Source organism: Podarcis cretensis, assembly GCF_951804945.1.
Source record: "Podarcis cretensis genome assembly, chromosome: 7".
Classification (NCBI taxonomy): Eukaryota; Metazoa; Chordata; class Lepidosauria; order Squamata; family Lacertidae; genus Podarcis; species Podarcis cretensis.
In genome coordinates this window covers 92,348,186-92,375,634 of record NC_137176.1, presented here as the reverse complement: position 1 = coordinate 92,375,634, position 27,449 = coordinate 92,348,186, and the positions used below count along the sequence as shown (strand labels likewise).

The 27,449-nt window shown below is 48.0% G+C and overlaps 1 protein-coding gene across 4 annotated transcripts; it reads right to left on the bottom strand.

Moving 5' to 3' along the window:
• Nucleotides 1-538: 538 nt before the first annotated feature.
• On the bottom strand, nt 539-27,125 carry LRRC24 (leucine rich repeat containing 24). Of its 4 annotated transcripts, XR_013840866.1 has the most exons (6): nt 27,018-27,113; nt 7,525-7,699; nt 5,308-5,586; nt 3,664-3,832; nt 1,570-2,861; nt 539-1,517 (listed from the first exon to the last, which is right to left on the bottom strand). XR_013840866.1 is itself a non-coding variant. In XM_079984356.1 (5 exons), exons 1-5 carry the CDS (start codon nt 27,050-27,052, stop codon nt 1,843-1,845), a joined length of 1,674 nt encoding a protein of 557 aa, XP_079840482.1. In that variant the 5' UTR covers nt 27,053-27,125; the 3' UTR covers nt 539-1,842. The 4 variants fall into 4 exon arrangements, 3 of the variants coding, with proteins under 3 accessions (XP_079840482.1, XP_079840481.1, XP_079840483.1); XM_079984356.1 differs by having other exon boundaries at nt 539-2,861; nt 7,525-7,696; nt 27,018-27,125; XM_079984355.1 differs by having other exon boundaries at nt 539-2,861.
• Nucleotides 27,126-27,449: the final 324 nt, after the last annotated feature.

The window sequence follows — 27,449 nt, the reverse complement described above, 5'->3', positions numbered from 1 at the left end:
TACAACTCCCAACAGCCCCAGTTGATGGGAGTTGTAGTACAAAACATCTGGAGGGCAGCAGGTGGGTGAAGTCTGCCCTGGGCTGATCTTCCAGGGTTGAAATGGGCAACCAGAAAGTTGTTTTATGGGGTAGTTAGCAAAAGCAGGCAGTTCAATCCCTCTCCTCCCTGTATGATAATTCTGCATGTGCCATTTTTTGCTCTTGGCTCTCTCTGGCCTGGATGTGGTCTGATCCAGAGGGTGGGGGAGATAGGGAGTAGCTGGCCTTCCTCCCATCCCAACTCTCTGAGTCCAGGGAGGAATATAGTCAGCAAAACAGACCATGCTCTGTGCAGAGACTGGCTGCTTAGTTTGTAGAGCCTTTGAGAGAGCTCCCTGGATGTTCTGCATCGTCTTCATCATGCTCTGCCTAAAATGTAGTCACAGGATCAGGAAAATGTGAAAAACAGAAATCCACAAAGCTATACCCTACTTATAGGCGTGCAACTCGTTTTGGACCACAATTTTGTGTCAGCGCGCCCACTTTCCGCAAGAGGGATGTGCTGTAAGAATTTATAAATAAATAATATAAATGAAATACTGGTCCTTGGCACCCCTCCGGCACCAGCTACATTTTATTGGCTTCTCGTTTGCTCAGATCGCTTTGCGGCGCTGCCATTTCCATTTTCCTGGCAGAGCCTGGTGGTACCTCCCCATTTCCTGTGGTTTTCAAGGTTCCTGCAAAACCACAGTTGTGTAGCACCAGAAAAGGGGGGTGGGGGTGGCTGTGCAGGTGAGGGGTGTGGGGGGGTCTACCTGTGGAACTTACAAATACAGTGGAGCTGTTCAACTCATTGTGATTGTCACAGTATGTTTTCCTTCATCCTTAAAACGAAACAAAAACAAAACAAAACACCAAATTGGAAAACAAATGTCACACTTGTCCTCCAGCCGAAGAAGCTCTCCCTGTTCTCAGAAGGTATATCCCGTTGCCCCCTTGCCCAGCTTCATCTCCACAGTGTCAGTTGAAGGTCAGTGAAATAGTGGGGGGAAACAGGGTGGTCAAAACTGCACAGTGTGTGACATTTATGGACTTCTATCTCCATCAGCTTCTTGTCAAGAGACTGAACTTACACCTAGGAAGTGGTTTTTCTTTCATTCCATTCGCTGAGTAATCAAATTCCTTCTGTCCAACCACAGGGTACACATTGGAGGGCAAACTGGGGGGCGACTGGGATAAATCAAGGGGTGCGGCCTGTTGCTGTCCATCAGTGGCCACCAGTTCGGTACCCCATAACCAGAGCTTTTTTCCCAGGGGGAACTCGCCGGAACTCGGTTCCAGCACCTCTCAGGTGGGCGCCGTTGCCATTCTAAGAGAACGAGGGAGGTGTTCATGGTGAGTTCCGGCACCTCTTTTTCTAGAATAGCACCGCCTGTAACAGTTTCTGAATGGACCTTCTTATGGAAGCCTCTTGAACCGCTCTCCTGTTTTTGCGGAGAGCATCCAGGAAGCTCCAGAGAGACCGAGGGAGTACTTACTCCCGAGGAACGGTGCCGAGAGGGTGAGACACACTTCCATTTGGCAGCCACTGTGGAGCGAGATTGCTCCCGGGGGAGAGGCTTAGAAAGAAATCCCCCGTCTCCCCGCTGGGTGCCACTAACAGCCACCGAAGCATCGTGGGCTCCACTCCTGCATCACCTTAAACCGCAAAGAAGGCAGACCTATCGGGAAGGCCGGGGCGGAGGTGAAAGGTCAAGGAAGCAGCTCCCCTAAGGGGGCAGGGGGAGGGGGAGTCCACCCACCCACCCCAAAGGTTTCCTGGGCACCTTGCTTGTGGGCTCATCCCGCCTGCCCAAAATCCTTCAGCAGTGGATTTCGTAAGCAATCTGAGGCTGGAACATGAGTCCCTGGTTGACAAAGAGCTCGCTGGCTTCCGGGGGGCCGTCTTCTTCCCCTTCCAAGGTCTGGGTGGCTTGATCCTGCAGCTGCTCGGGGAAGGTCCCCACCAGGCCCTGGGGGTCCTTGTAGGTGGCGAAGAGGGGCTTGTTGCGGTCGATGACGAACATCTCGTGGCCCCTCTCGTCCCGGTACTCCTCCAGCTGGGCAAAGGTGGTAGGCCCATCCGAGTAGTCGTTGACGTAGAGGATGTTCTCCTCCTTTTTGGCCTTTTTCCGCTTGCGGTGCTTCCGGTAGATCATGATCACCAGGAGGAGGGCCACCAGGGCCAGGAGGGAGATGGCCACGGCGATGGCCGTCTGCGTGGCCATGCTGAGGGCGTTGAAGTCCATGCTCTCCATGTCGTAGAGGGGCTCCTGGCTGATGTCCACAGAGGCCGGGTAACCGCGCGACGTCTGCTGCTGTTGCTGCTGGGAGAGGTTGACCATGAGGTGGAAGAGGACCCGGGCCGTCCCACCTGGGTTGGAGGCCTCACACTCGTACTTGCCGGCATGGGCCACCGTCACGTTGTTGAGGAAGAGCATCCCGCTGCCCGTGTCCGACTGCTCAAAGCGCTCCCCCACGCTGCGCTCGCTCAGGGCAAAGGTCCCGCCTGGGAGCCGGGAGCCGCTGGCCTTGGCACCCCCAGCCCCCCGCCAGTGCGCCAGCTTGCGCCACGTCACCAGGGGCTGCGGGTAGCCTGAGGCCTGGCAGGAAACGCGCAGGTCGTCGCCCAGCCGCGCTGTCACTTCCAGGGGCTCCACCTGCACGACCGGCGGGATGCAGATGAGGCTGTTGCCGGGGACGTCCATCAGGCTCTGGTAAGCCAGGCGAGGGGGCTCCGCACACACAATCTTCTTGTCCTGAGGGCTCAGGAGCCGCTGCCCGTCCTCCTTGATCCAGGAGCTCAGCCAGTGCAGGGAGCAGTCACAGCGCCAAGGGTTCTCTGCCAGGAGGAAGGGAGGGAGAGAAGGGGGGTGGGTCTGGTTACAAGTCTGTGTCACCCCAGGAGTCTCCCACTGCCTCCCCACCACTCTCCATTCCACAGCCCCATGCAAAATAAGAATATAGGAAGAGCCTGCTGCCTCAAGCCAATGGCCCATCCAGCCCAACATCTCATATCAGATGACCAGATGCCCCTATGAGAAACCCGCAAGCAGGATTTTTTTATATATACATGCTTTTTATTGGTGTATCTGTGTATCTGAAGAAGTGTGCATGCACACGAAAGCTCATACCAAGAACTAACTTAGTTGGTCTTTAAGGTGCTACTGGAAGGAATTTTTTTATTTTGTTTAAACAAAATACAGTAAAATTCAACAATCATTTCCCCACACTCTGATGAGCATTGACTTCCTTCCCTCCCTTCAACAGGTTTTCTTATGTCAGTTACTTTTTCCACCGTTTCTTATTGTATCCAATCCTATCTACATCGTAAGATTTATTTCAGTCCTGCCAGAGTCTTCAGATGTCTACAGTTATTATTTATGTACTCCATAAATTTACTCCAATCTTTTTGGAATTTTATAAATAATATATTATTACCTTTTCCAGCCCAATCTTTGTGGCTCTTGCAGAGATTTCCTCCCAGCCTGACATGCCTGCATCCCTCCTGCCTACCCCAGCTTTTCTACCTTGGGGGCAATAAGAGAAGTGGGCAGCAGAGGCCCACTTTGAAATGGCTGAGCTAGCACGAGCAACTCTGGCCTGCAGGTGGCGCCAGAAGAGCTGCCAGCGCAGCGGCTCACCTGTCAATCGCAGCACCTGAAGACTGATGAGGGGCCGGAGAGCCACCCGGCTGATGGTGCGCAGGTTGTTCTTGCTGAGGTCGAGCAGCGCCAGCGAGGTCAGACCGGCCAGCGCCTGGTCCTCCAGAGTCTCTATGCTGTTCTCCTGTAAGTGGAGCTCCTGCAACCTCTGCAAAAGAGAGAATTAGATGGCACATTAGGTAGAAAGCAGACCTGGTGCCGTTATCCTTTCTTGTTTTGGTACCACCCTCATTCGTTTGCCCTGCCCATGCAGCCCCATGCAAATTGGGAGCTCTTGGCCAGGAGTCCATCGCCCTGCAAGGCAGGAATCACAACTAGAGGATGCAAGACAGAAGGCCATTCACCTTCTGCTCAAAAGCAGCCAATGAAATTACAAGAAGTACCAACAGTGGAGGAATGGCAGATGAAGATGATGGACTTTTGGCAGCTAGCCAATCTGACCTGAAGAGTCTGTGACCAGGAGGAGGAGGAGTACCAAGAGGAATGGAAGAAATTTAAAGACTATTTAGCTAAATACATTAAGATAACTTAAACAGAAATATGTGTGAGTAACAGCCTAGGATTTAACTATGTGAAATTGCATAATATTATGGATAGAGGTCAAAATGAAAAGAAAGAAAGATGTTAATTCAGCAAGTAAACCTTATGTGAAAATAGTGTTGGAAAACTGCTACTATGAGCTATATGGAAACTCAGCTGGGGGATTTGAGGAAGTCACCCAACAATGATAAAAAAGTGGGACTATAACAGTTAGGATAAATGTTTGTTTTTTGATACTGTAATGTTTTTGTTTTTTTGTTGTTATGTTTGTTATAATTTTGAAAAATCAATAATTGGGGGGGGGGGATAAAATAAAAGCAGCCAATGAAAGAGAGCCCACAACCTCCCGAGGGAGACCGTTCCACTGTCAAATGGCTCTTACAGCTGGAAAGTTTTTTCCGGATGTTTAGTCAGAATCTCCTTTCTTCTAATTTGAATCCACTAGCTTGGGTCCCATCCTCTGGAGCAGCAGAAAACAGGTTTGCTCTGTATTCCATGTGATAGCAGTCTAGGTGGCATTGAAGAAGGCTAGCAGATCTCCTTAAAGTCTCCTCTTTTCCAGGCTATACATACCCTCCTCCCTCAACCATTCCTCATAATATTTGGGGCCCTTTCCCATCTCTTTACCAGACCCTTTTCCATCTCGGTCACCCTCCTCTGCACACCTTTCCAGTTTACCAATGTCCTCTGTCAATTTTGGTGCCCAGAACTGGACACAGTTTAATTGTGTGCTGAAAGTCCCTGCTGTTCCTGATATTAACGACAAGTACTTAAACTTGCTTTTAAAATTTACACAACTGACTTTGTAATGCAGCTATTTCCATAATGCTCGGTTGCATACAGTAGGAATTATCTAAGACTTAGCTCCTCCAAGTCATTCATCTAATTGCACTAAGCCGCTGCAGATCAGGGATGAAAGTGAGAGTTGCTCAAACCCTGACTAATACTGAGCCTCAGTTCCCTCATCCATAAAATGGGAACAGCAGGGTCCTAACGCAGAAAACATGGCTGTTTCTGGGAGGCAGACTGGGGCCACCTTGAGGGACAATGGCTCGCTTTCTGGAATGCCCCTGAGGGTCTCACCTCCAGGTCACAGAAGGTGAAGTCGGGCAGCCGGGTGATCTGGTTGCCCGCCAGGTAAAGAACTCGCAGGTGCTCCAAGCCCTTAAAGATGCTGCTGTTGATGAGGTGGATGCGGTTGCCATTGAGCGCCAGTTCCAGCAGCCGGTTCTGGTTGCGGAAGGCGCCTGGCTCCAGGGCTGAGATGGTGTTGTTCTGCATGTAGAGGTATTGCAGGCCCGAGAGAGACGCCAGGTCTTGCTGGTGAATCTGCGTGATGCCGTTGTCCTGAAGAAAAACCGTCTGAAATGGGGAGGGAGAAATAAATAAATAAATAAATAAATAAATAAATAAATAAATAAATAAAAATTTTTATTTATATCCCGCCCTCCCCAGCCGAAGCCGGGCTCAGGGCGGCTAACAACAATAAAATAATACAACATTCTAAAATCATTTCATTATAAAATTAATTCAAATCAAATTGATGGCAACCTCTAGGCTAGAGTTCTGTGAAGATTGCCAAAGGAGGGAGTCAGGCTGTGCCTTGGCCAAAGGTTTGGTGGAACAGCTCCATCTTGCAGGCCCTGCAGAAAAATGTCAAGTCCCGCAGGGCCCTAGTCTCTTGTGACAGAGCGTTCCACCAGATTGGAGCCACAGCCGAAAAAGCCCTGGCTCTAGTTGAGGCCAGCCTAACCTCTCTGTGGCCTGGGACCTTCAAGATGTTTTTATTTGAAGACCGTAAGTTCCTCTGTGAGACATACCAGGAGAGGCGGTCCCGTAGGTACAAGGGTCCTAGGCCGTATAGGGCTTTAAAGGTTAAAACCAGCATCTTAAACCTGATCCTGTACTCCACCGGGAGCCAGTGCAGCTGGTATAGCACCGGGTGAATGTGATCTCGCAGCAAGGACCCCATAAGGAGTCTCACCGCAGCATTCTGCACCCGCTGGAGAAAGCCAGGGGAAATGCCATCAGTTAAACCCTGAGCTCAACATAGTGTCAGCTCCTGGAAGAACAATCCGATTTTCTTGTCTGACTTTAGATTGAACCTCACCATGTTCTGATGTCTATGTACTACAGATCTTTAATTGCAAATCACCTGATTCATTTTGCTTCTTTATAAAATATTTTGATTACTTAATCAAGCTCTAAAAAGAAGAGGGTAGTAAAGGAGTGGGCATGGGAGAGGATGCGCTCTTTCACGTGCGCAGGTTACATTGGGAGCCCAAAGGCTTGGTGGTGGTAGCAATGTGTCTGCGTGCACACACTCTGGTTTTTTATATACGCTCTCCATTTTATTGGTTTAATATATTTGTTCTAGCTCCACATCCCAAAGGGTCTGAGCTGGCTAAAGCAGATTAAAAACAAATCTATACCAGGTACACACACACACACACAAATCCCGCCACCACCCAGATTCAAACACAGCAAATTGGCAGTCTATTAAAAAGTAATTCTTGACACTTGCATGCTCCTCAAGAAAGCATTTTCATATTCTTTTACAATTTTGTAGGTTATATTGGCTCAACACCAAATCAGTCATTGTATATGAGAGAGACATCACCTTGCCAACAAAGGTCTGTATAGTTCAAGCTCTGGTTTTCCCAGTAGTGATGTATGGAAGTGAGAGCTGGACCATAAAGAAGGCTGATCGCCAAAGAATGGATGCTTTTGAATTCTGGTGCTGGAGGAGACTCTTGAGAGTCCCATGGACTGCAAGAAGGTCAAACCTATCCATTCTGAAGGAAATCAGCCCTGAGTGCTCACTGGAAGGACAGATCCTGAAGCTGAGGTTTGGCCACCTCATGAGAAGAGAAGACTCCCTGGAAAAGACCCTGATGTTGGAAAAGATGGAGGCAACAAGGAGAAGGGGATGACAGAGGACGAGATGGTTGGACAGTGTTCTCGAATGTTTGACCAAACTGCGGGAGGCAGTGGAAGATAGAAGTGCCTGGCGTGCTCTGGTCCATGGGGTCATGAAGAGTCAGACACGACTAAACAATAACAACAATATGCTACTTCTACAGAGATTCCAATTTTTGTGTTTTCGGAAAGACACCGTTCATTGTTCCTATTGTTAACGTTTGAATTTATTTATTTTTGAAAGCAAGCCAGCATTTGCACTGAATGGACGACAGTATTCTGAGGTAGGTTAGGTTGGGTTGAGAAAGGAAACCTGGTCCTAATGGTAACCCCCCCCCCCAGTGGTGCTGGGAGTTGGGCTTCCTCCCACCTGAGCCTTACCTGGGTGGAGGGATGGATGCTGCCTGGGATCTCTTTGAGGCCCAAAGAGCCACACTCCACGGTCATGCTGTAGCAGCGGCAGGTGGCTGGGCAAGTGCGGGCCTGGAGTGCCAGGAGACCCAACAGCAGGAGGGAAACAAGCGTGGGCTCCACCGGAGCCATCCTAGAGCAGCTGCTGGCAGGAGAGAGAGAGAGATTGAATGGTTGTATTTCTATGTCGCTTTCCAGTCAAATGAATCCCAGAGCAGCTTAACAAACAGTAGCAGAAGAGAACATCACAGGGACAGCATAAATCACATAACAAATGTTCAGTAAAACAATTACAATCTGTAAAATGATATTAGCAAACCAGCAGCTAAAGAAATAAGCTAAGCATCACGATTGCAGTGTAAGGCATATTACATGATTAACAAATCAATAAGGCATTCGTAATCTATAAAGCAGCATTGACAAAATAATACAAACCCTATTAAATTAATAGATACTTCCTCCCCCCCCCCCTTCCATGACTCATGAGTCCCCGTCAGGGAAAAAGACACAATTTAAATAAATATATAATAACTGTAATATTTTACTCTATTAGGATCATTAAAATACACATACACATCCGTCATACAGGAGGGACCTATCTCATAGAAATACCTAAAACAGGAAGACACACCACAGAAAATCCACAAGAGGCTCAGCAAACCACAGAAGAGAAATAGAATCACAGAACTAAATCACTATTTTATTATTTTATAATAAATATAAATATTTTTATCATTTTATAACAATTCCATTTAAATGTATATAAGTATATAATACAACAAATTAACCAAGAATAACAAAAAACAACAACCCGAAAGTGACAGTTTGTTTTCTGTTTTCTAAGCATTTATGTGTTTCTTTGATGAAGCTTGGAAGTACTGAGACATAATGGCATCTTTTAGTCAAGTAAGTCCCTCCTAATATATTTTTATTTTTATTTTTTTGAAATTAATTTTTATTCAAATTTCCAATAACCAATCCATTTATAATTAAACATCCAATTTAACTTATACATTCTCCTCCTAATATATTTTTAATGGTTTTTATTGTATGGGTTTCTGTTTATATTGCCACAAACCACTTTGATATATATATATATATATATATATATATATATGGCACAGTGGTATATATCTTAATTAAACAGGCAGGCAGGCAGGCAGGCATGTCCTGGATACACTGTTTGCCTCGCAGGATGAAGGAAAGCGATGTGCAGTTCCCCTAAAAGAAGACTCCTCCATGATCAGTCCAAGAGTCCAGCATTCATTTCTTTCCAGTGACCTACAAGATGCCTAAGAAAAGCCCGCAAGCCAGAAAGGCACACTCCTGCACTCAAGCATTCTTTCCTATCCTCCCCAGCAACTGAGAGTCACAGGCAGGCTGCTTCTAATCCACAAGGACAATAAAATATATCATTGTGACTAGCAGCCATCGATAGCCTTCCACTCCTCCAAGAATTCTTCCAATCCCCCTTTGAAGCCGTCCAAGATGGCGGCCATGCACTTCTCGTGAACTCCACAGTTCCACCATGCACGGTGTGATTCAGTCCTTGCTCACCTGGGAGTTGCTTTGGTATCGAGGATTCTTTGCGGTTGGCCCTACAGCTTGTCTACATGCATGGCGATGACCACCATGTCAACCAAACAGATGAGAACCTCTTTGGAGAGAGACCATCTGGGGTCTTTGCCTTAGGTGTGGGCTGCTAGTGGATCCTCTGGGTTCAGCCACTGGCTGTAACCAAGGTACCAAAACCGTGGCAACAGGCATCTAAAAATATAGGTACCAGTGGATGCCGCTGATATGGCTGGATCCTTGCCACCAGGTGGAAACTGCTTGCAGAGCAGGACTGGGGTGAAGCCAAAGTGAGGACTTTGCTGCAAAAAGGAGGCCGGAGAAGTAGAACACACTCACCTTGCACCCCCTGGCATCTCGGCTCAGCACGCCACCGTCTCATCTTCCCCACTGCCCCTTAGCTGGGGAGGGATAGCTCAGTGGCTCCTAAACCCATTAGAAGCTTTGAGCAACGTCACCAACAATCAGGGAAAAGCACAATAGTACTACAGGCATCCTAATGAGAGATTAGGGTGAGGCAGCAGCCATGCTGCATGGGGCAATGGTCTTAAAGTCTCCCCTGGCTCTGCTTCCAGAGAAGAGGATCTAACCAGCTGGAAGAACAGATGGGGGTATGGATGCTGCCCTCTGAGATTTGGTAGGTTGTTTGTGCCAATCTCTGGATGAAGCTCCTCTTAATTTCTCCATCAGCCTCAAAGCTCCTGCTCTTGCATGCCTGTCCATCTCTGCTACACCAACCCCCAGCTATGGGCCTATTTTGATACGCAACTTTGCACTCAAGCAATCTCCTGCTGCAAAAGTAATTATCGCTGCTTTGGTGTTATAACAATGGTTTAGTATTCATGCGCCGATGCTCTGGCAAATGTACATTATGTTTTGGATGTGCATTGTACTGATAGTTCACACTGCAGTGATTATACATGTATTCATTGCATTCTTGTTGTCTTTTGAATCTCCTCTTGTTGACCTTGTTTTTCTTCAGCACATCTGGTTTTGCGATCTGTGCCTTGAAACTTCTGTGTATGACCTCAGTGCAACTTGGCCAAATTGTAAGCCACAGGGGGGAAAGGCCATCATAGTTCAGTGGTAGAGCACCTCTCTGGGGTCACCTCCAGGGAGGACGGAGAATGTTCTCTGTTTGAAGCCCTAGAGAACCCGTACAAGTCAGTGCGTAAGAAATATTGAACCAACAGATGGGCACGCACTGTGTACACACCATGCATTTAAAGCACATCCTGGGAACGGTACCTTGTCAAGGGTGCTGGGAACTGAAGCTCTGTAAAGGGTATACTACATTTCTCATGGGGGAGAGTAAAGTGCTTTAAATGTATGGTGTGTACATAGCCTCAGTACAAGGTAGCTTCCTATGACTCCAGGCCTTTTTGATGCCAAAGCTACCGTAATACAGCCAACTCTGCTGTGATTACATATTCATGGAATAAGTTAGTTTGGAACACAGCCCTGCTTGCAATGACAGGGACAGCCTCTACCTCCTTGCTTCTAAAGCAGCCTCTCTCCCTTTCTCCAAATCCTTCCGTAGACTCTCTTCTTTGCCCCAACAGCACAGGAGGAAGTGGTGGCCACCAAAATGGATGGCTTCAGAAGAGGATGGACACATTCATGGAGGAAAGGGCTATCTGTGGCCATGGTAGTCATACGCTGTACTGCCACAGTTGGAGGCAGAAATGTTTCTGAATACCAGTTGCTGGAAAACACAGATTCTGCTCAAAACCAATTCAGTTCCCCTGGTCAGCCTTTTCTACCACACTGTTGTTATTGCAGCAACAATCACGGTCGAGTGAGTTGCAGTTGTGCAAGAACTGAGCCTTTTTGGGGTGTCCTGACTCACAGAAGGGTACCCTGCTGAATTGGACCAAAGATCCACCTAATCTAGCACCCCACAGTAGCCAATCAGATGTCTGCAGGGGCACCACAAACAGAGCATGAGGGAAATACCCCCCACAGTGGTTATTTCTCAGCAATAGGCATAGAAAAGCCTGCTGCCTCTGGATCCTGGAAGGAGCATACAACCATCACCAATAGCTAATGTTATTATAGGCTGCATGAACAGAAGTATATATATATTTTTAAATGATATTTATTCAAATTTTCAAAAATACAAAAACATTTAAAAACATCAACAGAGTAGAAAAAGAAAAAGAAAAAGAAAAAAGGCAGAAAAAAGAAAAAAAGAAAAAAGTATATAAATTCAAAATTACTTCATTTCATTATCTTGTGTCTTAGACCTCCTCATACCTCCCTTTTTGTATTCCAATTTAATCATTATTTCAGCAAATTCTTCCCATATTTGTCAAAAATAATTTATCTTAACAATCTATCTCAATTTAAAAATATTATCTTTAACTTTATCTTTACCTTCCAGACCATAAATTTTAAAGTTTAGAATTTAGATTCATATTTATACTTAATACCTTCAGATCTTTCTGCTAAAGCCAATTATTTCCTTTCCGGCACAATCTATTATTTCATTAATATTACTCAAAAATAACAAGATATATACAAGAAAGTTCTCTTCTAATTTTATCCATCGTCCCTTTCTTCCTGGTTTCGGGTTGTGTCCGTCCTTTCTTCCCGTTGGGTCTTAGCCTTCAGTCCGGTGTTCTAATGTCTGAGGCTCTCAAATCACTTCCATGCCCCCTCTGCTGACTTTCTTGATCCTGATTGTAATACGACGCTTCCTTGTCCCTTGTTAAAATCTTTCATGGTTTCTTCCCTTTCTCCTTGGGGAGTGGATCTCTGGGGAGTTCCATACAGTCATAATCTCCATTTTCATTTATCAGGTTGCTCCATTCCCCCCAGTTCCACTCCCCATTGCTGGTTTTGTAAACCAAACAATAGTTGCTCCAAAAGTACTTGTCCTCTTGTTTCACAGTCCCACTACAGCCAAGGATTTCCTTAACTCCAAAAGTTTGCAGACACCCTTTAAGTTCACTGATGTTAGATCTCTCATTTTGTAACTTTTGGGGTATAATAGCAATCTCCTCCATCTTCCATTGCCCTTGGATTTGCCTTAAGTCAGTTTCCTGAATTGGTTGTTGTAAAGTTTCTCTCTCTTCTGCTCCTGTCAACTCGTACTTTCTAGCTACAGCAGCCATTACACATCAACAGAAGTATAGTGATCAGATCAAGGAAAGCAATGGTACTGCTCTGTTCTGCCTTGGTCAGACCCCACCTGGAGTCCTGTGTCCAGTTCTGGGTGCCACAACTTTAGAAGGATATTGATGTGATAGAAGGTGTGCAGAGGAGGGAGACCAGGATGATCAAGGGTCTGGAAACAGAGCCTCATGAGGAATGGTTGAAGGAGTTGGGTTTGTTTTCTGTTACTTGAGAGGGCAGGGCCCCAAACCAATGGATTCAAGTTACAAGAAAGGAGATTTCAACTGAGTGTTAGGAATAACTTTAAGAGCTAAAAATGCAAGAAGGGCCTTTACACTTGCCAGAAGCTCGGCTCTGCCCTTGCCGGTCCCGGAAGGATCCTTTTAAAAAGTCCCATATGCTCAGAGACTTTGCGCCTGTTCATTGGCGGAGATAGGAAGCCCAGAGCACTTGTTCTTTAGATGTCCCTTTTATGAAGAGGCACGTAGTAAGACCATTGGTCCCCTACTGGTGAGGCTCGCTGACCTCCCGGAAAAGCAAAAATTCGACCTTTTCCTGTTAGGCAAAGGTCAGAAGACGACCCGGATGGTCACCAGATTCTGTGTACAGATCTGTAGGCGCAGACCATCTCCCAACTCAAACTAGTTCATTAACAAATTCCCCAAACTTGATTCCATGGGTGACTCTGGGTCAGCTCCCTGCGGTAGTTTATTGTTGTACATTGTTTTTAAATTTATTGTTGTACATTGTTTTAATTGTTTTCCTTCTGTGAGACTGTACCCCCCAAGTGTGTTTTATAAGGTGGTCTCCGACTGTAATAAATTATCTATCTATCTGGGACGCAGGTGGCGCTGTGGGTAAAAGCCTCAGCACCTAGGACTTGCCGATCAAAAGGTCGGCGGTTCGAATCCCCGCGGCGGGTTGTGCTCCCGTCGCTTGGTCCCAGCGCCTGCCAACCTAGCAGTTCGAAAGCTAGGTTGGGACCGCTTACTAGCGGGAAGGTAAACGGCGTTCCGTGTGCTGCGCTGGCTCGCCAGATGAAGCTTGTCACGCTGGCCACGTGACCCGGAAGTGTCTGCAGACAGCGCTGGCTCCCGGCCTATAGAGTGAGATGAGCGCACAACCCTAGAGTCTGTCAAGACTGGCCCGTACGGGCAGGGGTACCTCTATCTATCTATCTATCTATCTATCTATCTATCTATCTATCTATCTATCTATCTAACTTTAAGAGCTGTTCAGCGGTGGAACTGACTCCCTCCAAGGGTTCTCCTTCCTTGGAGGTTTATAAACAGTTTGGATGGCTATCTGTTAGGAATTCTTTAGTTGTGATTCCTGTGTTGCAGGGGGTTAGACTAGATGACCCTTTGGAGTTCATTCCAACTCTACAATTCTATGACTCTATCATGAGGAGGAGCCATCAGGTCCCTTTTGCTGCTCAGGCACTTGCCCAGCTGAGGTGGGGTTGCTGTTCCCTGCTAGCCCGAAGGGTCCCTTTTCACTGCACTCTTCTGTGTCATCTCTTGCTCAGTTAATTGCCTCCCGCTCTCTTTAATGCATAATAAATAATGAGCAAGCAAGGCCTTATTAAAATTTCATTGGGAGTTTGCAGACGCTGCAAGAGATTGGGGTAAAATGGGAGGGGGGTGCCCTCCATCTGTTCATTCACAGAGGCAGCTCGGCCTCCCAGCAGATGAATTAGAGAGAGGAGCATCCAGCTATATTAATCAGCCGTTACTCCATGAGAAACCTTCATCAGGATCTCGCTGGGATGCTGGAGGGAAAAGATGGAGGACAAGGCAGCAAACATCCTCCTAATGCCACTCTATAAATCCAAAGCACATCCACAGTGTCAAAATACTGGCTGCGGGCACAGTCCTCTCTGCCGCCTAATTGCTATCAAAAGGGCGCCCTGCAGTGCCTGGAAGCCAAAGCCCCTGATCTCTTTCCAGTACAGCGGCTCGGCCACAAAAACCATAAGGAGAGCACCTCTGAGTAAATACAGAGTGTCGAGTGAGTGAATCTAACCAAGCCTTATGAGGAACAGTTAAACGAGTTGGGTACGTTTAGCCTGGAGAAGAGAAGACTGAGAGGACCGAAATCAATGGATTCAAACTACAAGAAAGGAGATTCTGCCTAAACATTAGGAAGAAATTTCTGACTGTAAGAGCTGTTCAATACAGTGGTACCTCGGGTTAAAAACTTAATTCGTTCTGGAGGTCTGTTCTTAAACTGAAACTCTTCTTAACCTGAAGCACCACTTTAGCTAATGGGGCCTCCTGCTGTACGATTTCTGTTCTCATCCTGAAGCAAAGTTCTTAACCCGAGGTAATATTTCTGGGTTAGCGGAGTCTGTAACCTGAAGCGTATGTAACCCGAGGTACCACTGTACTGGAACAGAGCATACTATTTAAAGCACATTCCCTGCCACAGAAAAAGAATCATGGGAACTGCATCTTTCCCTCAAAGAACTAAAGTTCCCAATGCCCTTAAACTACAGTTCCCAGGATTCTGGCTGAGGGTGCTTTAAGTGTACAGTAGTACCTCGGGTTAAGTATTTAATTCGTTCTGGAGGTCCGTTCTTAACCTGAAACTGTTCTTAACCTGAAGCACCACTTTAGCTAATGGGGCCTCCTGCTGCCGCTGCGCCACCAGAGCACAATTTCTGTTCTCATCCTGAAGCAAAGTTCTTAAGCCGAGGTATTATTTCTGGGCTAGCGGAGTCTGTAACCTGAAGCGTATGTAACCCGAGGTACCACTGTATGGTGCAGGCTCAGTCTAAGAATGAAATACTGTACTGTAATGCAGTGTTTCCCAACCTTGGGCCTCCAGCTGTTTTTGGACTACAACTCCCATCATCCCTAGCTAGCAAGACCAGTGGTCAGGGGTGATGGGAATTGTAGTTCAAAAACAGCTGGAGGCCCAAGGTTGGGAAACACTGCTGTAATGGACTGAAAAGAGATCCTTCATTGAGTTGCTCACTAGGAACTCTCCAATGTGCTGAAGCGACCAAGCCGCCTTCCTCTGTGCACTTAGAGCAGGAAAGCAGCTCTTGTCACGCAGCTGCATAAGCACTCCAGGCCTTTGCTCAGTTGCAAAGTTTGCTGCAATGCCAGGATCCCTTGAAACATGCTTTGAAACAGCACCCCCAGGAAACCTACTTTGCAAAGCCAGCCTGGAAACATATTTTGGGGGGGGCACTCAGTACCAGACAACTCTGAGGGCGAGGGCACCCACAAAGAGCAAACCCGACAGGGAAACCTACTTTGCATTTACATAGTGATAAGCTCATCGCGGGGAGGACAATTTTCTTGCGAATGCAACCAGCATGTGGCTTGAGGGGGTAGCAGGGGAAGAGAGCATGTGAGCTGGAAGGCTCCATGCAACAGGAGAAATGGAAAAATGCAAGTCTCGCAAATGGAAACACGTGTTCAGAATTACAGTACAGGGAAATGAAGGCCTTTTCGCTTTGAGCACACGTCTAGGTGTGCTGCCTGATCCCGCAGAAGTGGCTTGCTGAGGCTCTAGCATGTTTAGAAAGTTGATGCAAGTTTTAATGTGTTCAGTTTATTGCTATTCTAACTGTGTTTAATTTATTGCAATTTTAACATTCCCCAAGTCTTTAATGGTTGCTGTCGATTCTTCTTGATAATTTCATTGTTTTATCTTTTCTGGCAAGCCATTCTGAAGGGATCTTTTTATAAGCAAGCAGTGTACAGAGTTTACAAAATAAGTAAATAAAATGACAACCTGGTTTTGGGCTAAAACTCTCACCAGCATGTTGCATAGCCTACAGCCATGGGGCCTGTCGTGAAGATAACTGGGGAATTGGAGGGGGGGCAGAGCTGGATGGGCTACTGGTCAGCCTCATGCCTTGTGGCAGGTTGAACTAGATGACCACTTGTGTGTCGCCAACTCTACATCTCTATGATTCAGGACCTCATCTGTTCCACCTATGCCTGAAGGATGCTCATGAGGCCACCTCCTTAATGTGAGAGAAACATTCTCGCTAAACTGAAAACCAAAAGTCTAACACCCACTCAAGTGCCAACAGGAAGCTGCTCTGCTCCTCACAGGAAGTCCCCCTCTATTTTGTCATCCAACATTCCTTTCTCCAGGACACGGGTTCAAAACATCTACTAGATTATGAAGCTCTTATGGTGGCTGAGGGCAAGTCAGTCTCAGTCTCTCTCTCTCTCTGCTTCTTCATCTCTTAAGTGGTAGTAATAGCCCACCTAGCAGTTCGAAAGCACGTCAAAGTGCAAGTAGATAAATAGGTACCACTCTGGCGGGAAGGTAAACGGCGTTTCCATGTGCTGCTCTGGTTTGCCAGAAGCGGCTTAGTCATGCCAGCCACATGACCCGGAAGCTGTATGCCGGCTCCCTTGGCCAGTAAAGCGAGATGAGCGCCGCAACCCCAGAGTCGGCCACGACTGGACCTAATGGTCAGGGGTCCCTTTACCTTTAATAGCAATCTACCTCGGGATATTGCTGTGAGAGGCAGATGTGCCACAAAGACTGGACGACACGTGGGAAGTCTGGAGCACTTATAAGTAGGACGTAGCTATAATGTGTTTTTAAATTATTATAATCCGCTCTGATCCTCAAAAGATAGGGTGGGGATTAAATAATATTATCAGCCTCTTAATAATGAAGGATTATAAAGGATCCTCCTTTGAGATTATAATGGATCACGCATGATGGTTCACCATAAAGCTGAAACAAGGGGGGGGGACCCCCAAACCTGACCTTGAGGCCTGGCATGGCAGAATTGTGGGGCAGAGAGAGGCTGGCATAGATAAGGAAAGAGGGGCTTGTTGGGACTGAGCCATTGTGAAGTTTATATAATAATAAATGGCAAGCAGAAAGAGGCTAGAGAAAGGTTTCTCTCTCTCGCAAGACCAGAACTGAATGTTGGCAGTTACAGGACAGATAAAAGAAAGTCTTTCTTCACATAGCGGATAGTTAAGCTATGGAACTCCCTCCCACAGCAGACAGTGATGGCCACCAACCTAGAAGGCTTTAAAAGAAGATCAGACATGTTCATGGAGGAGGAGGAGGGCTCTTGATGCTGCCAGTACGTTTCCGAGCACAATTCAAAGTGTTGGTGCTGACCTTTAAAGCCCTAAACAGCCTCGGTCCAGTCTCCACCCCCATCATTCTGCCCAGACACTGAAGTCCAGCGCTGAGGGCCTTCTGGCGGTTCCCTCACTGCGAGAAGCAAAGCTACAGGGAACCAGGCAGAGGGCCTTCTTAGTAGTGGCACCCGCCCTGTGGAACGCCCTCCCACCAGATGTCAAGGAAATAAGCAGCTATCTTATGTTTAAAAGACATCTGAAGGCAGCCCTGTTTAGGGAAGTTTTTAATGTGTGACATTTTAATGTATTTTTAATCTTTATTGGAAGCCGCCCAGAGTGGCTGGGGAAACTCAGCCAGATGGGCGGGGTACAAATAATATATTATTATTATTATTATTATTATTATTATTATTATTATTATTACAGCACCCAGGATGGCTATTCTCCACTGGTTTTTCCCACTGGGGCATCTGAGAACAGAATACTGGGATGGATGTGACATTGGCCTGATCCAGCAGGGCTCTTCTTGTGCGAGGGGATCACTTCCGTTTTTCCAGTGTTGACAACATTTAACATGGTATTCTGGGCTGGTGGACTTTTACCATAGCAAGCCAAGAGCCTTGGGACAGCTGCTCCACTTACGCAGACGGAGTGACTGCCACAGAAGCACACTGGGGCACAATGATGACTTCTTCCTGAATTGGGTCCCCTCTGCATTTAGAGAGCTGCAAATAATTCTAAAGCAGCTTAATGGTATGGGGAGGATTTGAGAGCCAGCCTGCTAAGGAGACGGATTAGCCACCAGCAAGAAGCAGCAGCCCTGCCAGGACACCTGGCTCCCTAGGAAGGGTAGTGGAACAACACGGCTCAATTGTCTATCACAGTCAGGGAGGACACACAAGCTTCAAAAAGCCTAGAGTGTCAACGTGGAAGCCAGGAAGACATGCTTGTGAGCTCCTGGGTTATGGCCCCCTCCCTCTCTGAAGGAAGAGGGAAGACGTAAACACTTTTTTTGCCCAAGTTTTCAAGTTAAAAAGGTAAAGGTACCCCTGCCCGTACGGGCCAGTCTTGACAGATTCTGGGGTTGTGCGCCCATCTCACTTAAGAGGCCAGGGGCCAGCGCTGTCCGGAGACACTTCCGGGTCACGTGGCCAGCGTGACATCGCTGCTCTGGCGAGCCAGAGCCGCACACGGAAACGCCGTTTACCTTCCCGCTGGTAAGCGGTCCCTATTTATCTACTTGCACCCGGAGGTGCTTTCGAACTGCTAGGTTGGCAGGCGCTGGGACCGAGCAGCGGGAGCGCACCCCGCCGCAGGGATTCGAACCGCCGACCTTTCGATCGGCAAGTCCTAGGCGCTGAGGCTTTAACCCACAGCGCCACCTGCGTCCCTAAGTTTTCAAGTTAATTGGTAATAAATATACTGAGACATCTATATTTATCAAAGTATTTATGCTGATAGATATTCATTATTAAGCATATATTGTAACTGGGAACAGAGGTACCAGCCTTCTACAGAGCCAGACACTTTGTCTTATCTAACTCCATACTGTCTACACTGAGAGGCAAAGGATCATATTTACCCACACTCATTGTTGTTTTTAATTAGGAGGAGCATTAATATATTAGTGGTCTGTCTTATACTCATGCATTAAGTAGGCTTGTTCCTTTTACTATGTTAGCCACCTTGAGGAACAAAAATGCAATGAATAAGTTCAATAACAAACTAATAAAGGCATCGGCTACAAGAAAGTTCTCCTACACAACCCCCATGAACTAAACGGGAGCCACACAAGAGCATCCCACCAGGGCTTGCAAGAGAGAACTATGGATTGCAGGTCCAATGACATCAGTAGCTGAAGAGGTATAACAGGAAGGGTTCCTCCTTCCCCATGTGAAAAAGCATGCTACTGTTAAATAGCAAATAAGTACACATGTTAAAAGGGATGTGGGTGGAGCTGTGGGTTAAACCACAGAGCCTAGGACCTGCCAATCAGAAGGTCGGCAGTTCGAATCCCCGCGACGGGGTGAGCTCCCATTGCTCAGTCCCTGCTCCTGCCAACCTAGCAGTTCGAAAGCACGTCAAAGTGCAAGTAGATAAATAGGTTCCGCTCCGACGGGAAGGTAAATGGCGTTTCCGTGCACTGCTCTGGTTCACCAGAAGCGGCTTATTCATGCTGGCCACATGACCCGGAAGCTGTACGCCGGCTCCCTCGGCCAGGAAAGCGAGATGAGCGCCGCAACCCCAGAGTCATCCACAACTGGACCTAAGGGTCAGGGGTCCCTTTACCTTTACTTTAAAAAGGGAATGTACATGAACTGAGGATGTTTGATGGGATGTTTGATGGGATCCTGCATGTTCACCTCTGAAAAGATGCAATATAAGAAGAAGAAGAAGAGTTTTGGATTTGATATCCCGCTTTATCACTAACCGAAGGAGTCTCAAAGCAGCTAACATTCTCCTTTCCCTTCCTCCCCCCAACAAACACTCTGTGAGGTGAGTGGGGCTGAGAGACTTCAGAGAAGTGTGACTGGCCCAAGGTCACCCAGCAGCTGCATGTGGAGGAGCGGGGAAGCGAACCCGGTTCCCCAGATTACGAGACTACCGCTCTTAACCACTACACCACCACCACCCTTCTTTTTTTCATTTCATTTTTAAGTTATATACCGCTATATTAGAAAGGCTATATTACAATACACAAGGAGGTTTATAAGCTGGGGGGGGGGGGGAAACAAATATACAAGATCACACATCATATAGCAATGAGATGCAATACAAATATGTAATTATGACTATGTATGTATGTAAAGCACCATCACCAACATGCTTAGAGATGCCCCCCCTCCTCTTCAAGCCACTGGGCATCTCTTATTTCAATGACAGTTCATATAAATGCATTTAACGTCGTAACTTGCCCACTACCCAGCGCTGCTGAACTATGCTCCACCCCAATCTCATGCTGTCAGGTTTGTTTGAAACCAGCTTGGTGGAGGAGATGCAATCTCTTCTGGTGTATCTGGGGGCAGGAGAAGGGAGGGGAGAATATGTGGGGCAAGATGTGCAGCAAGGGGACCACAACACTGTTGGCGTATTTATTGCTGGCACTTCTGCCAAGCAGGTCTGCTGTTGCCATGGCGCAGGCAACTGGCTGCAATGCCCACTAAGTTGGGAGACATCAGGGGAAGGGGGTGGCAGCACCGATGCCATGCTAAGCAGGACCCCTAGGGCACAATTCCCTCACTCTGCTGCCACGGTGGCAGGCTCCTGTCAGACCAATTTAGGGCGTTTCACAACAGAGGCTTGAGGATGCATTTTATCCTCTGGAAGGCTGCATTTGCAAATGTTTTTGGTATTAGGTATGAAAAATAAAGAGAAAGGTATCTACATCTAATGTGCATTCAAACTAATGTTGGTTTTTTACATCCACAGTAGAGTCTGCCCTCCAGTGACACAACCCCCTGTTTACCAGGGGCAGCCTCTGAATTTTCTGGTTAGTACGGTATTTAAAAAAATATCTTTGTTGCTTTTGCGGAGACAAATGTTATCAGTGTGCACTAAAGTTCTTCGCATTTCAGGCTTCCCACCTGGATCTCTAGAACTTAAGTATTTGGGGGGAGGGGGTATTCATTTTTATTCCATGTGCATACAGTTGCAGCTACCCTACATATGCAACGAGATTATTTGCAAGATTAAGCACTCATTTTTAAAAAACAAAGAAAAGCTACGGTCAGTATAATATGTACATCAGCCAGAGAAAAGCTTTCCAACAATATTTGGGGTGGTTGTGAAGGGTGTATGCTGTTCCAAGCACCCCAAAGCTGTTCTGGTTTTCTTTTGGAAAATACTGGAGGGTATTAATTGAATATATATATTATCCTCCTTCTTCTGAACAGTGTCTCCCCTTCCCCAGAAAGAATTGTTTTGGAGCAAGCCATTCCTGGCTTATGGTCCCTCCAGACATCCTTTCCATTGTGCACTCATGATGATCTGCACTCAGGATGGTATTGGAGCTGTTAGACACAATTCTGCTTTCAACACTGCTTGCACTGTAGACACAAGTCTCCTGCCTTCCAGGAGGCAATAATGTGGTAACATTGTGGGAGCATCACAAGACAGGACAGTGTGTGGATGGTTCAGTATAAACCCACCACCACTAATGCACTATTATTGTGTCAATGGCATGTCGCAGAACTCATCCTCCAAAAGGCAACAGTCTGGAAGGGCTCTTCTATTGCAGTCTCCTTGGAGCAGAGTATACATGTGTGCTGATACTGTTAGGCACACCGTGTATATTGAAAGCACCATATAAATGATAAAATTGACACTGTAGAGTATCATTTTTATCATTATTATTTATTGAATTTATATACTGCCATATACCTGGAGGTCTTAGGGCAGTTCACAGAACAAAATAAAAATGTAAAACCACAAAATATATAATCAAAATAAAAAGAACAACCCAATAACCCCCCCCCAAAAAAACCACCGCATTTTAAAAGGGCATAGGATGTCGATCAAATCAACCAAAGGCCTGGTTAAAAAGGAATGCTTTTGGCTGGCACTTAAAGGCATATAGTGAAGGCGCCAGGCAAACTTCCCTGGGGAGAGCATGCCACAAATGGGGAGCCACTGCAGAGAAGGCCCCGTTCTCATGTTGCCACCCTCCGGACCTCTTGAGGAGGCGGCACATGAAGAAGGGCCTCAGAAGATGATCCCAAGGTCCGGGTAGGTCATTATGGAAAGAGGCAGTCCTTGAGGTATTGCGGTCCTGAGACGTTTAAGGCTTTATAGGTCAAAACTAGCACTTTTAACTTGTCTCGGAAACTAATTGGTAGCCAGTGCAGTCAGACCAGGATCAATGCAATATGCTCAAACCATCTTTCTCCAGTGAGCTACCTGGACGCTGAATTCTGCACCAGCTGAAGTTTCCGAACCATCTTCAGAAGCAGTCCTACGTATAACGCATTGCAGTAATCTAAAACTGAGGTCACCAGAGCATAGACAACAGTAGTTAGGCTATCCCTATCCAGATAGGGGCGTAGCTGGGCCACCAGCCGAAGCTTATGGAAGGCACTTGGGGCCACCGAGGCCACCTGAGCCTCGAGTGACAGCACTCAGGAGTAACCCCAGGCTACGAACCTGCTCCTTCAGGGGCAACATAACCCCATCAAGAACAGGCAACCTCCCACCATCTGGTCTAGGGAACCACCCACAGTCAGTGTCTCAGTTATCTGGATTGAGTTTCAGTTTTCTGGCTCTCATCCAGTCCATTACCAAGTCAAGACACTGGTCCAGCACTCCCACTGCCTCACCTGCAAATGTAAAGGAGAAATAGAGCTGAGTGTCATCAGCATACTGCTGACAATGTATTCTGAAACCCTGGATAACCCCACCCAGCGGTTTCATGTAGATGTTAAACAACGTGGGGGATAGGATTGAGCCCTGCCAGACCCCACATTGATGGTTCCACGGGGCTGAAAAGCATTCCCCAAGCAACACCCTATGGGAACAAACTCTCCAAGTAGGTCTGGAACCTCCTCAAAGCGGCGCCACCCACCCCTAGTTCGGACAGAAGGGTACCATGGTCGATGGCATCGAAAGCCACGGAGATGTTGAGAAGAATTAACAAGGACATGTTTCTCTTGTCTCTGTCTCAACAAAGGTCATGATACAGGGCAAACAAAGCAGTTTAAGTGCCAAACTTTTGGCAAAGCATCCAAGTTTTGTCAGAAGAAAAACAGCATCACCTGTTTTCACATTAAAACATACGTTCTTGCTTTAGTGTGGCCACACTTTAGTGGCCAAACGCCACTAAAATAAGTTTGCATTCAGTGAATCCCTAAATACCACAACTTCTCACAATGTATAAATATAGCAGTGGTCAGATCCAGTATCCCTGAAGTGGTTAACTTCTTAAATGTGAGTTCAAGGAGTGCACTTAGGGGGCAGCAGGACCCTCAGACTCAGGTTTGGAAGTGATCCAAACCATTGTTTGGAGCTGTAATATTTGGGGGGACTTGCAGTGATGCCGTTGTGCTCCCAAGGATTCCTTGCAATGTGGCAGAGAACTTGGTGAAGGTGGGGAATGAGAGACTCTCTCTCAGGTCACCCACAGCAGCAGCCTAGCACACAGACATCAAACATGGCAAGCTTCATCAGAAACCAAAAAAAGTTGTGCTGTCATAGGGAAGCTGCACCTGTTGGATGTCAGTTTGCTGCACAGGCTGCCAGAAAGAAGCTGCTGTTCCCAGTGCTGGAGAGCTATTCTGCAACAGAATCCTTTTCCCTTTTCTTTTTGGGAGGGTGTGTACATGTGTCTGCGGTCCCAGCCTTTGCTGTATACACAAGGAAGCACGGCACTCCCTGTTTGTTACTATAGCTCCATCATTTGCCGTTGAGTAGCTATGGCAACCTGTGTGAACCAGGGGAAGGGAGCAGACAACCACTCACAAGACTGTGCAAACATTGCCTAATCAATAAAGCTGGCAAACAGGGGCTTGCAAATTGGGTTGCACAAGCCCTTCATTTAATTCTCTCTTTTTCTAAGAGGATTTCATGAAAGGAGTACAGTACAAACACTTCTTATGAAAGGAGTTAACCTTACTCCCAAAGCATTATTTCGTGTGCACCTTATCAGAGAACACATCACAGCTCAGAGAAGACGCTTCCTTCACTTGAACACAGGCCCTGGGTCAATCATTGCTATCTTCAGATCTGGGAATGTCCCTTTCCTGACGCCCTAGAGAGTCTGCCAGTCAGTGCAGACAACACTAAGCCAAATGGACCAAGGGTCTTAACTTGGTACAAGACAGTTTCTTGTGATCCTGGAACCCACCCCCCTTTCACTCTCCTTCCCAGGATGCCTCTGTCCACCAGAGAAAGCAACTTTTCCTTTTTCAACAATGGGAGACATCCTTCCCACGAACTGGGGGAACGTGGCTCCCGGGTGCCTTTGGCATCCTCTTGGATGTTTTGGACTACAATGCTCACCAGCCCCAGCCCCAGCCAGCAGTAGTCAGAGATGATGGGCGTTGCAGTCCAAAACATCTGGAGGGTGCAAAGTTGCTGAAGGTTGCTGTAAAATGTTTCTGAAGGGATTTCCCTCCCCTGGAAAAACCTTGGCTTTGCATACATGATGCTTGATCTCTGGATTGCCCTAATAATAATAATAATAATAATAATAATAATAATAATAATAATAAATTATTTATACCCCGCCCATCTGGCTGGGCCTCCCCAGCCACTCTGGGCGGCTTCCATAAAAACCAAAAATACAGTAAAATATCACACGTTAAAAACTTCCCTAAACAGGGCTGCCTTAAGATGTCTTCTGAATGTCAGGTAGTTGTTTATCGCTTTGACATCTGCTGGAAGGGCGTTCCACAGGGTGGGTGCCACTACCGAGAAGGCCCTCTGCCTGCTTCCCTGTAGTTTTGCTTCTCGCAATGAGGGAACCGCCAGAAGGCCCTCGGCGCTGGACCTCAGCGTCCGGGCTGAATGATGGGGGTGGAGACGCTCCTTCAGGTATACTGGACCGAGGCCGTTTAAGGCTTTAAAGGTCAGCACCAACACTTTGAATTGTGCTCGGAAACGTACTGGGTGTTTATGTGGTCTCGGCGGCCGCCCCCAGTCACCAGTCTAGCTGCCGCGTTCTGGATTAGTTGTAGTTTCCGAGTCACCTTCAAAGGTAGCCCCACGTAGAGTGCATTGCAGTAGTCCAAGCGGGAGATAACCAGAGCATGCACCACTCTGGCGAGACAGTCCGCAGGCAGGGAGGGTCTCAGCCTACGTATCAGATGGAGCTGGTAAACAGCTGCCCTGGACACAGATTTGACCTGTGCTCCATGGACAGCTGTGAGTCCAAAATGACTCCCAGGCTGCACACCTGGTCCTTCAGGGGCACAGTTACCCCATTCAGGACCAGGGAATTCCATCTCTCCTCCTCCCTTTCCCCCCAATCATGTTATTTATTAAAGGTGGTCATTAATGAATACAGTGGTACCTCGGGTTAAGTACTTAATTAATCCCGGACGTCCTTTCTTAACCTGAAATTGTTCTTAACCTGAAGCACCACTTTAGTTAATGGGGCCTCCTGCTGCGCGATTTCTGTTCTTATCCTGAAGCAAAGTTCTTAATCTGAAGCACTATTTCTGGGTTAGCAGAGTCTGTAACCTGAAGTGTATGTAACCCAAGGTACCACTGTACACATACCCAAGGACCTGTGTGCATGCAATATCTCTTAAAGGAGTGGAAAAACCCACCAAACAATGCCCCTGTAAAACCAAAATACAACTCTCACAAACAAGCCCACAAATGTTACTAATCCACAATAATTTGGACTACAATGTGTGGCTACATGCCTGCACTGACAGCACCAGTCACCCTCAGGATTACAAAAACTTTCCTCCTTGTTTACCTGGAAGAGTTATTTCTTCCCTACAGATGGCAAAACGATCAGCTATTTACAAACCAGCAATCGACAATAGGGGGGGAAAGCAAAAACAAACCAACCTTCCCCATTCAGTTTAAAATACTACACTGAATTCAAAGTTAACTCAAGACACTAAGCAGAAACCCAAGCAAGAATGCCAGCCTGGGTTCAGAAGGCTGCTCTTAAGAAGACAAGATGTCTCTGCATGTCTTTGCATGTGGCACAAGGATGGGGGCCTTCTCATAAGCCCATAAAGGCGATGGGGGGGGGGGCTTAAAGAAGAAGCTGGCTTCCAAAGTAAGTGTGCAGGTCTCAAACCATATCAGACTTCGTAAATTAAAGACATCAAACCACATCAGACTTCCTAGATTAAAAACATCAGGCTCAACGGTACCAGTGATGGATGGCAATCGGCCCCATGGAGAATGATTGCAAAACCCTTTTGCCAAGGCTCACTGGGTGTGGGGGGAAATGGATAGCAAGGGGAGCCCCTGTATACAACCTGAGAGGTGCACCCCACCATCCCCGGATATGCTTGTTGCACGCTTAGAGGTCTGGGTTCAAATCCCGGTTCAGCCCTGGCCAGGGGGAAAAGGCAGTCACATCTTTTTGCATCTCTTTGGACACAGAAGGTGGCAGCCCCAGCACCTCCACTCATACAAGGGTGAGGGATTGGGAACAGCCCTCTCTTCCTACCCGAGACCCTGGAGAGCCACTTCTAGGCTGGGGGAGCAGAAGAGCCCTGAATGGCCCTGCCCAGTCTCCCCAGTGTAGAGAAATGCCTCCAGGGCGGGAAGGCAATAGACCTTCCACCTTCACCTTGCTGGATCGGCCCCACCAGCTGGCAGTCCGAGGAAGAATGGGATGGAGAGAGGATGCTCTGAGCCGGGAGGCTGCCCGTCCGGGCACGGCATCCATGCCCTCCTGCTGCAGCCCTGCTCCCGCCCCCTTCTCCTCCAGAGCCCAAGCGCTGACCCCCCCTCCCCCCCACAAACCACCACCCTAATGGACCAACCAAGAACTCTGCCAGGAGAGGCGGCTCCTGGTCGCGCGGCGGGACCTTGTGGCGGGGAGTCCCAGAGGCCCCGTCTCCCTTGACAGACGTCACTCGGCGCGCGACGCCGGCCCCTTGGCGAGTTACCTCAGGGCGAGACCCGCGGGTGGTTGGGGGCCGCTGCCGCCTCTCCCTCAGGCGGACAGGGAGGAAGGGAGGTAGGCCGCCCGGCTCCCCTCAGCTCCCCCGCCCCGCGAAGGTCACCGGGTCTCACCTGCAGCAGCGCCGCCGGTCCCCTCTCCATGGCATCCGCCGGCCGCCCGGCCTCGCAGCAGCGGCCCAGGGCTGATGGGGCGTCCAGAGGACGAGGGGCCGCCCCGCCACAGACGACAACGACAACGCCGCCACACACACGCGACGCCGCTCGCCTCGCCTCGCTTCTGCCGCCCGCGCGCGCCCCGCTCGGCCTTTTAAGCCCCTCGGAGGCCCCGCCCCGCGCCCGCCGCAGCCAACCGCGCCGCGCCGATGTGACGTCAGCCGGGCCGCCGCTCCGGTTGGGCGGCCGCCGGAGACCCTGCCTGGGAGGAGGGGGGGAGGAGGAGGAGGAGGAGGAGGAGGAGGAGGAGGCGGGGCGCGGAGGAAGCTCCGCCCACCAGTCCGGGGGGGGAGAGGGAGGGGCGCAGGGCACGTGGGCAGGTGAGCGGCT

Bases quoted from the DNA above. Each gene is read 5' to 3' on its own strand.
- LRRC24 (XM_079984355.1), bottom strand. From the start codon at position 27,052: ATGCCATGGAGAGGGGACCGGCGGCGCTGCTGCAG. The intron at 5,587-7,524 runs GTAAGGCTCAGG...TCCCCATTTCAG, and splicing joins GCATCCATCCCTCCACCCAG to ACGGTTTTTCTTCAGGACAA. The intron at 2,862-3,663 runs GTGAGCCGCTGC...TCCTCCTGGCAG, and splicing joins TCAGGTGCTGCGATTGACAG to AGAACCCTTGGCGCTGTGAC.